The sequence below is a fragment of the Salmo salar genome, unplaced genomic scaffold (assembly GCF_905237065.1).
Source record: "Salmo salar unplaced genomic scaffold, Ssal_v3.1, whole genome shotgun sequence".
Classification (NCBI taxonomy): Eukaryota; Metazoa; Chordata; class Actinopteri; order Salmoniformes; family Salmonidae; genus Salmo; species Salmo salar.
In genome coordinates this window covers 32,451-45,000 of record NW_025549546.1, presented here as the reverse complement: position 1 = coordinate 45,000, position 12,550 = coordinate 32,451, and the positions used below count along the sequence as shown (strand labels likewise).

Here is a 12,550-nt window from a genome sequence, read left to right as displayed (position 1 = left end):
GTATACACACTACTTTACCCTGACCTTCAGAGAGGGGCCCTACAGCTTACAGGGTTAGTATACACACTACTTTACCCTGACCTTCAGAGAGGGGCCCTACAGCTTACAGGGTTAGTATACACACTACTTTACCCTGACCTTCAGAGAGGGGACCTACAGCTTACAGGGTTAGTATACACACTACTTTACCCTGACCTTCAGAGAGGGGCCCTACAGCTTACAGGGTTAGTATACACACTACTTTACCCTGACCTTCAGAGAGGGGCCCTACAGCTTACAGGGTTAGTATACACACTACTTTACCCTGACCTTCAGAGAGGGGACCTACAGCTTACAGGGTTAGTATACACACTGCTTTACCCTGACCTTCAGAGAGGGGCCCTACAGCTTACAGGGTTAGTATACACACTACTTTACCCTGACCTTCAGAGAGGGGCCCTACAGCTTACAGGGTTAGTATACACACTACTTTACCCTGACCTTCAGAGAGGGGCCCTACAGCTTACAGGGTTAGTATACACACTACTTTACCCTGACCTTCAGAGAGGGGCCCTACAGCTTACAGGGTTAGTATACACACTACTTTACCCTGACCTTCAGAGAGGGGCCCTACAGCTTACAGGGTTAGTATACACACTACTTTACCCTGACCTTCAGAGAGGGGCCCTACAGCTTACAGGGTTAGTATACACACTACTTTACCCTGACCTTCAGAGAGGGGCCCTACAGCTTACAGGGTTAGTATACACACTACTTTACCCTGACCTTCAGAGAGGGGCCCTACAGCTTACAGGGTTAGTATACACACTACTTTACCCTGACCTTCAGAGAGGGGGCCCTACAGCTTACAGGGTTAGTATACACACTACTTTACCCTGACCTTCAGAGAGGGGCCCTACAGCTTACAGGGTTAGTATACACACTACTTTACCCTGACCTTCAGAGAGGGGCCCTACAGCTTACAGGGTTAGTATACACACTACTTTACCCTGACCTTCAGAGAGGGGCCCTACAGCTTACAGGGTTAGTATACACACTACTTTACCCTGACCTTCAGAGAGGGGCCCTACAGCTTACAGGGTTAGTATACACACTACTTTACCCTGACCTTCAGAGAGGGGCCCTACAGCTTACAGGGTTAGTATACACACTACTTTACCCTGACCTTCAGAGAGGGGCCCTACAGCTTACAGGGTTAGTATACACACTACTTTACCCTGACCTTCAGAGAGGGCCCTACAGCTTACAGGGTTAGTATACACACTACTTTACCCTGACCTTCAGAGAGGGGCCCTACAGCTTACAGGGTTAGTATACACACTACTTTACCCTGACCTTCAGAGAGGGGCCCTACAGCTTACAGGGTTAGTATACACACTACTTTACCCTGACCTTCAGAGAGGGGCCCTACAGCTTACAGGGTTAGTATACACACTACTTTACCCTGACCTTCAGAGAGGGGCCCTACAGCTTACAGGGTTAGTATACACACTACTTTACCCTGACCTTCAGAGAGGGGCCCTACAGCTTACAGGGTTAGTATACACACTACTTTACCCTGACCTTCAGAGAGGGGCCCTACAGCTTACAGGGTTAGTATACACACTACTTTACCCTGACCTTCAGAGAGGGGCCCTACAGCTTACAGGGTTAGTATACACACTACTTTACCCTGACCTTCAGAGAGGGGCCCTACAGCTTACAGGGTTAGTATACACACTACTTTACCCTGACCTTCAGAGAGGGGCCCTACAGCTTACAGGGTTAGTATACACACTACTTTACCCTGACCTTCAGAGAGGGGCCCTACAGCTTACAGGGTTAGTATACACACTACTTTACCCTGACCTTCAGAGAGGGGACCTACAGCTTACAGGGTTAGTATACACACTACTTTACCCTGACCTTCAGAGAGGGGCCCTACAGCTTACAGGGTTAGTATACACACTACTTTACCCTGACCTTCAGAGAGGGGACCTACAGCTTACAGGGTTAGTATACACACTACTTTACCCTGACCTTCAGAGAGGGGCCCTACAGCTTACAGGGTTAGTATACACACTACTTTACCCTGACCTTCAGAGAGGGGCCCTACAGCTTACAGGGTTAGTATACACACTACTTTACCCTGACCTTCAGAGAGGGGCCCTACAGCTTACAGGGTTAGTATACACACTACTTTACCCTGACCTTCAGAGAGGGGCCCTACAGCTTACAGGGTTAGTATACACACTACTTTACCCTGACCTTCAGAGAGGGGCCCTACAGCTTACAGGGTTAGTATACACACTACTTTACCCTGACCTTCAGAGAGGGGCCCTACAGCTTACAGGGTTAGTATACACACTACTTTACCCTGACCTTCAGAGAGGGGCCCTACAGCTTACAGGGTTAGTATACACACTACTTTACCCTGACCTTCAGAGAGGGGCCCTACAGCTTACAGGGTTAGTATACACACTACTTTACCCTGACCTTCAGAGAGGGGCCCTACAGCTTACAGGGTTAGTATACACACTACTTTACCCTGACCTTCAGAGAGGGGCCCTACAGCTTACAGGGTTAGTATACACACTACTTTACCCTGACCTTCAGAGAGGGGCCCTACAGCTTACAGGGTTAGTATACACACTACTTTACCCTGACCTTCAGAGAGGGGCCCTACAGCTTACAGGGTTAGTATACACACTACTTTACCCTGACCTTCAGAGAGGGGCCCTACAGCTTACAGGGTTAGTATACACACTGCTTTACCCTGACCTTCAGAGAGGGGCCCTACAGCTTACAGGGTTAGTATACACACTACTTTACCCTGACCTTCAGAGAGGGGCCCTACAGCTTACAGGGTTAGTATACACACTACTTTACCCTGACCTTCAGAGAGGGGCCCTACAGCTTACAGGGTTAGTATACACACTACTTTACCCTGACCTTCAGAGAGGGGCCCTACAGCTTACAGGGTTAGTATACACACTACTTTACCCTGACCTTCAGAGAGGGGCCCTACAGCTTACAGGGTTAGTATACACACTACTTTACCCTGACCTTCAGAGAGGGGCCCTACAGCTTACAGGGTTAGTATACACACTACTTTACCCTGACCTTCAGAGAGGGGCCCTACAGCTTACAGGGTTAGTATACACACTACTTTACCCTGACCTTCAGAGAGGGGCCCTACAGCTTACAGGGTTAGTATACACACTACTTTACCCTGACCTTCAGAGAGGGGCCCTACAGCTTACAGGGTTAGTATACACACTACTTTACCCTGACCTTCAGAGAGGGGCCCTACAGCTTACAGGGTTAGTATACACACTACTTTACCCTGACCTTCAGAGAGGGCCCTACAGCTTACAGGGTTAGTATACACACTACTTTACCCTGACCTTCAGAGAGGGGCCCTACAGCTTACAGGGTTAGTATACACACTACTTTACCCTGACCTTCAGAGAGGGGCCCTACAGCTTACAGGGTTAGTATACACACTACTTTACCCTGACCTTCAGAGAGGGGCCCTACAGCTTACAGGGTTAGTATACACACTACTTTACCCTGACCTTCAGAGAGGGGCCCTACAGCTTACAGGGTTAGTATACACACTACTTTACCCTGACCTTCAGAGAGGGGCCCTACAGCTTACAGGGTTAGTATACACACTACTTTACCCTGACCTTCAGAGAGGGGCCCTACAGCTTACAGGGTTAGTATACACACTACTTTACCCTGACCTTCAGAGAGGGGCCCTACAGCTTACAGGGTTAGTATACACACTACTTTACCCTGACCTTCAGAGAGGGGCCCTACAGCTTACAGGGTTAGTATACACACTACTTTACCCTGACCTTCAGAGAGGGGCCCTACAGCTTACAGGGTTAGTATACACACTACTTTACCCTGACCTTCAGAGAGGGGCCCTACAGCTTACAGGGTTAGTATACACACTACTTTACCCTGACCTTCAGAGAGGGGCCCTACAGCTTACAGGGTTAGTATACACACTACTTTACCCTGACCTTCAGAGAGGGGCCCTACAGCTTACAGGGTTAGTATACACACTACTTTACCCTGACCTTCAGAGAGGGGCCCTACAGCTTACAGGGTTAGTATACACACTACTTTACCCTGACCTTCAGAGAGGGGCCCTACAGCTTACAGGGTTAGTATACACACTGCTTTACCCTGACCTTCAGAGAGGGGCCCTACAGCTTACAGGGTTAGTATACACACTACTTTACCCTGACCTTCAGAGAGGGGCCCTACAGCTTACAGGGTTAGTATACACACTACTTTACCCTGACCTTCAGAGAGGGGACCTACAGCTTACAGGGTTAGTATACACACTACTTTACCCTGACCTTCAGAGAGGGGCCCTACAGCTTACAGGGTTAGTATACACACTACTTTACCCCTGACCTTCAGAGAGGGGCCCTACAGCTTACAGGGTTAGTATACACACTGCTTTACCCTGACCTTCAGAGAGGGGCCCTACAGCTTACAGGGTTAGTATACACACTACTTTACCCTGACCTTCAGAGAGGGGCCCTACAGCTTACAGGGTTAGTATACACACTACTTTACCCTGACCTTCAGAGAGGGGCCCTACAGCTTACAGGGTTAGTATACACACTACTTTACCCTGACCTTCAGAGAGGGGACCTACAGCTTACAGGGTTAGTATACACACTACTTTACCCTGACCTTCAGAGAGGGGCCCTACAGCTTACAGGGTTAGTATACACACTACTTTACCCTGACCTTCAGAGAGGGGCCCTACAGCTTACAGGGTTAGTATACACACTACTTTACCCTGACCTTCAGAGAGGGGCCCTACAGCTTACAGGGTTAGTATACACACTACTTTACCCTGACCTTCAGAGAGGGGCCCTACAGCTTACAGGGTTAGTATACACACTACTTTACCCTGACCTTCAGAGAGGGGCCCTACAGCTTACAGGGTTAGTATACACACTACTTTACCCTGACCTTCAGAGAGGGGCCCTACAGCTTACAGGGTTAGTATACACACTACTTTACCCTGACCTTCAGAGAGGGGCCCTACAGCTTACAGGGTTAGTATACACACTACTTTACCCTGACCTTCAGAGAGGGGCCCTACAGCTTACAGGGTTAGTATACACACTACTTTACCCTGACCTTCAGAGAGGGGCCCTACAGCTTACAGGGTTAGTATACACACTACTTTACCCTGACCTTCAGAGAGGGGCCCTACAGCTTACAGGGTTAGTATACACACTACTTTACCCTGACCTTCAGAGAGGGGCCCTACAGCTTACAGGGTTAGTATACACACTACTTTACCCTGACCTTCAGAGAGGGGCCCTACAGCTTACAGGGTTAGTATACACACTACTTTACCCTGACCTTCAGAGAGGGGCCCTACAGCTTACAGGGTTAGTATACACACTACTTTACCCTGACCTTCAGAGAGGGGCCCTACAGCTTACAGGGTTAGTATACACACTACTTTACCCTGACCTTCAGAGAGGGGCCCTACAGCTTACAGGGTTAGTATACACACTACTTTACCCTGACCTTCAGAGAGGGGCCCTACAGCTTACAGGGTTAGTATACACACTACTTTACCCTGACCTTCAGAGAGGGGCCCTACAGCTTACAGGGTTAGTATACACACTACTTTACCCTGACCTTCAGAGAGGGGCCCTACAGCTTACAGGGTTAGTATACACACTACTTTACCCTGACCTTCAGAGAGGGGCCCTACAGCTTACAGGGTTAGTATACACACTACTTTACCCTGACCTTCAGAGAGGGGCCCTACAGCTTACAGGGTTAGTATACACACTACTTTACCCTGACCTTCAGAGAGGGGCCCTACAGCTTACAGGGTTAGTATACACACTACTTTACCCTGACCTTCAGAGAGGGGCCCTACAGCTTACAGGGTTAGTATACACACTACTTTACCCTGACCTTCAGAGAGGGGCCCTACAGCTTACAGGGTTAGTATACACACTACTTTACCCTGACCTTCAGAGAGGGGCCCTACAGCTTACAGGGTTAGTATACACACTACTTTACCCTGACCTTCAGAGAGGGGCCCTACAGCTTACAGGGTTAGTATACACACTACTTTACCCTGACCTTCAGAGAGGGGCCCTACAGCTTACAGGGTTAGTATACACACTACTTTACCCTGACCTTCAGAGAGGGGCCCTACAGCTTACAGGGTTAGTATACACACTACTTTACCCTGACCTTCAGAGAGGGCCCTACAGCTTACAGGGTTAGTATACACACTACTTTACCCTGACCTTCAGAGAGGGGCCCTACAGCTTACAGGGTTAGTATACACACTACTTTACCCTGACCTTCAGAGAGGGGCCCTACAGCTTACAGGGTTAGTATACACACTACTTTACCCTGACCTTCAGAGAGGGGACCTACAGCTTACAGGGTTAGTATACACACTACTTTACCCTGACCTTCAGAGAGGGGACCTACAGCTTACAGGGTTAGTATACACACTACTTTACCCTGACCTTCAGAGAGGGGCCCTACAGCTTACAGGGTTAGTATACACACTACTTTACCCTGACCTTCAGAGAGGGGCCCTACAGCTTACAGGGTTAGTATACACACTACTTTACCCTGACCTTCAGAGAGGGGCCCTACAGCTTACAGGGTTAGTATACACACTACTTTACCCTGACCTTCAGAGAGGGGCCCCTACAGCTTACAGGGTTAGTATACACACTACTTTACCCTGACCTTCAGAGAGGGGCCCTACAGCTTACAGGGTTAGTATACACACTACTTTACCCTGACCTTCAGAGAGGGGCCCTACAGCTTACAGGGTTAGTATACACACTACTTTACCCTGACCTTCAGAGAGGGGACCTACAGCTTACAGGGTTAGTATACACACTACTTTACCCTGACCTTCAGAGAGGGACCTACAGCTTACAGGGTTAGTATACACACTACTTTACCCTGACCTTCAGAGAGGGGACCTACAGCTTACAGGGTTAGTATACACACTACTTTACCCTGACCTTCAGAGAGGGGACCTACAGCTTACAGGGTTAGTATACACACTACTTTACCCTGACCTTCAGAGAGGGGCCCTACAGCTTACAGGGTTAGTATACACACTACTTTACCCTGACGTTCAGAGAGGGGCCCTACAGGGTCCGTACAGACATACATGGACACACAGGCTTTGCCTGAGACCTGAAGATTTGGCCGTTGGCTTCCCAAACTAATGTCTGTAGGATTTAAAGTGGACGGATGAACACCGACGAAATAATGGGATTGTATGTTTGGACGAGCAGTTAGACTGCCCTTTTCCAGAGGACGGTGTCTGACAGCTCAGATGGACTGGAGGAGCCTCACCATGACAACAACGAGCAGATTAGGACTCGTCCTGGATTATAAAACATGCTTCCAGGACACAGATTAGGACTCGTCCTGGATTATAAAACATGCTTCCAGGACACAGATTAGGACTCGTCCTGGATTATAAAACATGCTTCCAGGACACAGATTAGGACTCGTCCTGGATTATAAAACATGCTTCCAGGACACAGATTAGGACTCGTCCTGGATTATAAAACACCTCCACTGAACATGCTTCTTAATCCAGGACTATTCATAATCTTGTTTCCAGGAAACCACCAGTTTAAAATTTTAGAATAGTTATTTGACTCATTTTGGTTGTACCTGTTCTGAACGGTCCCCCTCTCCTCAGACTCGACGGGGAAATTCTGGATGGTGGGCAACGAGGCGTCAGTGGTGAGCAGCAGTGACACCCCCGTTGACTTCCTGTTAGAGTTCTGCGACTACAACAAGGTCGCTATCCGCTCCGTCGCCGACGGGAAGTATCTCCACGGCGACCACGCCGGCGTCCTGAAGGCCAACGCCGACGACCTGGAGACCGCCACGCTCTGGGAGTACTGACCCTTTCCGAGAGATCCCGTTACTACGACAACGCGGCACAGCGACCCTTCCCCCCCCCCCTCCCTTAACTCCTGTGACCTCTCTCCATCCCTCCCATCTTTCTCTCAACTCTTGTCCTAACCCCTTCCCAGAACCCCCGGGGGCTGTGTTCAGTGTGGTGAAATGTCCACGATATTGTAGATGGGTTTGGGTGGGGGGGTAAACACCTAGAGTTTGACACCATTATCTGTTTTACCTGATAATGAATCCCATCTCTTCTATTCTACACCGTACGTTTCTATGTGACTGTTGTGACGTTTCCACTGTTCTTGAACACGACAAAGGAGGGAGGGAGGGAGGGAGGGCTGGGGAGGTATGTCCTTATGTAAGGCTTTCTTCACCTGCCTTTCCCCCCCTCTCTCTCTCTCTCTCTTTCCCCCCCTCTCTCCCTTTCCCCCCCTCTCTCTCTCCCTTTCCCCCCCTCTCTCTCTCTCTTTCCCCCTCTCTCTCTCTCTTTCCCCCCCTCTCTCTCTCTTTCCCCCCTCTCTCTCTCTTTCCCCCTCTCTCTCTCTTTCCCCCCCTCTCTCTCTCTTTCCCCCTCTCTCTCTCTTTCCCCCCTCTCTCTCTCTCTTTCCCCCTCTCTCTCTCTCTTCCCCCTCTCTCTCTCTCTTTCCCCCCCTCTCTCTCTCTCTTTCCCCCCCTCTCTCTCTCTCTTTCCCCCTCTCTCTCTCTCTTCCCCCCTCTCTCTCTCTTTCCCCCCTCTCTCTCTCTCTTTCCCCCTCTCTCTCTCTCTTTCCCCCCTCTCTCTCTCTTTCCCCCTCTCTCTCTCTTTCCCCCCTCTCTCTCTCTTCCCCCTCTCTCTCTCTTTCCCCCCTCTCTCTCTCTTTCCCCCCTCTCTCTCTCTTTCCCCCTCTCTCTCTCTTTCCCCCTCTCTCTCTCCTTTCCCCCTCTCTCTCCCTTTCCCCCTCTCTCTCTCCTTTCCCCCTCTCTCTCTCCCTTTCCCCCTCTCTCTCTCCCTTTCCCCCTCTCTCTCTCCCTTTCCCCCTCTCTCTCTCCTTTCCCCCTCTCTCTCTCCCTTTCCCCCTCTCTTTCCCTCTCTCTTTCCCTCTCCCTTTCCCTCTCCCTTTCTCTCTCCCTTTCCCCCTCTCTCTCTCTCCCTTTCCCCCTCTCTCTCTCCCTTTCCCCCCTCTCTCTCTCCCTTTCCCCCCCTCTCTCTCTCCCTTTCCCCCTCTCTCTCTCCCTTTCCCCCCTCTCTCTCTCCCTTTCCCCCTCTCTCTCTCCTTTCCCCCTCTCCCCCTTTCCCCCTCTCTCTCTCTCCCTTTCCCCTCTCTCTCTCCCTTTCCCCCTCTCTCTCTCTCCCTTTCCCCCTCTCTCTCTCTCCCTCTCCCCCTCTCTCTCTCTCCCTTTCCCCCCTCTCTCTCTCTCCCTTTCCCCCCCCTCTCTCTCTCTCCCTTTCCCCCCTCTCTCTCTCTCCCTTTCCCCCCTCTCTCTCTCTCTCCCTTTCCCCCCCTCTCACAGTTCCATTCTGCAGTACCCACCTGTATTTGTTGCCAAAGTTAGTGGGGCTGTGCACTTTTCCCCCCGTCCAATAGCAGCGTGGCTCGATGTGTCACTCAGTCCCAGATGTATGATTGGCCCATTCTCAAACAGCTGACCCCCCCCCCCCACACACACAGAGCGCTTTTTTAAAGCCCCTCCCCTCTTAGCTAAACACTTCTTCAACTGAACTCTCTCTCTCTCTATCCGTCTCTCTCTCTCTATCCGTCTCTCTCTCTCTATCCGTCTCTCTATCCGTCTCTCTATCCGTCTCTCTATCCGTCTCTCTATCCGTCTCTCTATCCGTCTCTCTATCCGTCTCTCTATCCGTCTCTCTATCCGTCTCTCTATCCGTCTCTCTATCCGTCTCTCTCTCTCTCTATCCGTCTCTCTCTCTCTCTATCCGTCTCTCTCTCTCTCTCTCTCTCTCTCTCTATCCGTCTCTATCCGTCTCTATCCGTCTCTATCCGTCTCTATCCGTCTCTATCCGTCTCTATCCGTCTCTATCCGTCTCTATCCGTCTCTCTATCCGTCTCTCTATCCGTCTCTCTCTCTCTCTATCCGTCTCTCTCTCTCTCTCTCTCTATCCGTCTCTATCCGTCTCTATCCGTCTCTATCCGTCTCTATCCGTCTCTATCCGTCTCTCTATCCGTCTCTCTCTCTATCCGTCTCTCTCTCTATCCGTCTCTCTATCCGTCTCTCTATCCGTCTCTCTATCCGTCTCTCTCTCTATCCGTCTCTCTCTCTATCCGTCTCTCTCTCTATCCGTCTCTCTCTCTATCCGTCTCTCTCTCTATCCGTCTCTCTCTCTATCCGTCTCTCTGTCTCTCTCTCTATCCGTCTCTCTATCCGTCTCTCTCTCTATCGTCTCTCTATCCGTCTCTCTCTCTATCGTCTCTCTATCCGTCTCTCTCTCTATCGTCTCTCTATCCGTCTCTCTCTCTATCGTCTCTCTATCCGTCTCTCTCTCTATCGTCTCTCTATCCGTCTCTCTCTCTATCGTCTCTCTATCCGTCTCTCTCTCTATCGTCTCTCTATCCGTCTCTCTCTCTATCGTCTCTCTATCCGTCTCTCTCTCTATCGTCTCTCTATCCGTCTCTCTCTCTCATCGTCTCTCTATCCGTCTCTCTCTCTATCGTCTCTCTATCCGTCTCTCTCTCTATCGTCTCTCTATCCGTCTCTCTCTCTATCGTCTCTCTCTCTCTCTCTCTATCTGTCTCTCTGTCTCTCTCTCTCTCTATCTGTCTCTATCCGTCTCTCTCTCTCTATCCGTCTCTCTCTCTCTCTCTCTCTATCCGTCTCTGTGTGTTTATTTTGGTCTTTGTATCCAGGTGTCTCCCTCCACCTGTCTGTCTCTGTATTAAACCACTGATTTATCATCCATGACCTGATTTTGTTGGCCAGGATTCAATCCCACAATGCAATGTTTACGGTAAACGCTGCATATGTCGGCTTATTTTGAAATGACCCTTTTAGAAGAAGAAATAAAAGCAGTGATGATACAGAATCGGTTCTGTCTGGAAGTAGAGACCCGCTGGACTCTGAGCGCCGTGGAAAAACTGGAAGTGGATTCTGGAATGGGGTTTTACTCCCTCATCTCATAATATTGAATCACAGGAAATGTAAAATGTTCCAATGTGTAACCTAAAGGAAATGATGTCATCATCTAGCTGTGAGCTCATTGGTTGGAGATTTTTGGACAATGCGCCATTTTATTTGTATTTTTTAAATGGCGCATTGTCTAAAAAAAGCAGTGATGGTATTGAATCCGGGCCTGTCTGGAAGTAGAGACCCGCTGGTCTCTGAGCGTTGTGTAAAAACTGGAAGCGGATTCTGGAATGGGTTTTAGTCCCTCATCTCATATTGAATCACAGGAAATTTACAATGTTAACCTAGAGGAAATTATGTCTTCCTCTAGCTGTGAGCTCATTGGTGGAGATTTTGATCTCCCAGACAGGAAATAACCTGTTAAATGTTGTTTTCATGAAGGAAGTGTGTGTCCTTACAGCTGTCCAGAGCTCTGATCTGGTGGGACGTTAACCTCTCTGACTGGATCCCCGATCCCGGTCGGACGTTAACCTCTCTGACTGGATCCCCGATCCCGGTCGGACGTTAACCTCTCTGACGGGATCCCCGATCCCGGTCGGACGTTAACCTCTCTGACGGGATCCCCGATCCCGGTCGGACGTTAACCTCTCTGACGGGATCGCCGGTCGGACGTTAACCTCTCTGACGGGATCGCCGGTCGGACGTTAACCTCTCTGACGGGATCGCCGATCCCGTTCGGACGTTAAAACCTCTCTGACTGGAAGAATTTCTTTTAATTTCCCTCTCTAAAGGCACAGCCATTATCATGGAGAACGATCTGTTGGTCATTGATATAAAAACCATCTCACTTCCTGGTTTCACTCCTCCTCCACAACTGGAATCTGGTGCTTCATCTCCTCCATTATCATGTAAATGTGATCCACTGTGATCTAGTCCAAGAGGTCAATGATGTGGTGTTAGTGGATGGATATGTGTGTGTTGACTGTTGGTTCACACAGGTGAGAGGTTAGAGTACCTCACTGTAGTTCTTGGTAATGCCTGTGTATGACTCAAGTGTTTCTGGGTAATTTACTAAATGTAACTATATAAATAAAATAAAAAATCCACTTTTTTTTATTTTTTTTTACTTTGTGAAACTGGAACTCTCTGTTTTATTTTTTTGGTGATTAAATCTTACTCTTGTGCCATTGGTTCACCTGGATGCCAACAACCAATAAAAGGGGATTTTGAACACTTACTACCTACGTGTCTGTTCTCTCTGTTTTTATTGGACACTGCAACACATCGTGATGGGCGGGCTTTACGTCGTCCTGTCGAATCAGGAAGTGGAGGATTTCTTTGTGATTTGAAACATTTTTTTTAGTCCACATCTCCTCCTCTAAATATGGTTTTAGGGGCCCAGTTTTTTTTTACCCCAAAAATAATCTGTATTTTGCCTATTGAATAGAACGGCGAGTCCCCATTTCAAGGTCAGTGATTCGTACGTTCTATTCATTCTATTTCTAAACACGTAATCCGATTTATTAACTTTCGGACAACATAGAGCTTC

The 12,550-nt window shown here is 49.2% G+C and overlaps 1 protein-coding gene and 1 long non-coding RNA gene across 2 annotated transcripts in view; one reads left to right on the top strand and one right to left on the bottom strand.

Annotated features, from left to right (window-relative positions):
• The window catches only part of LOC106593115 (fascin), a 29,591-nt gene extending 21,208 nt beyond the window's left edge, over positions 1 to 8,383 (top strand). Inside the window, exon 8 of the mRNA XM_045713411.1 lies at positions 7,730 to 8,383. Within this exon, the coding sequence (XP_045569367.1) occupies positions 7,730 to 7,938 (209 nt within the window). The 3' untranslated portion in view covers positions 7,939 to 8,383. The remainder of the gene's footprint in view (positions 1 to 7,729) is intronic.
• Positions 8,384 to 11,421: 3,038 nt separating this feature from the next.
• Positions 11,422 to 12,125, bottom strand: LOC123738348 (uncharacterized). The gene is made up of 3 exons (XR_006767498.1): positions 11,711 to 12,125; positions 11,533 to 11,646; positions 11,422 to 11,494 (listed from the first exon to the last, which is right to left on the bottom strand). It is a non-coding gene; the product is annotated as an uncharacterized lncRNA (long non-coding RNA).
• Between the last annotated feature and the right edge of the window lie 425 nt (positions 12,126 to 12,550).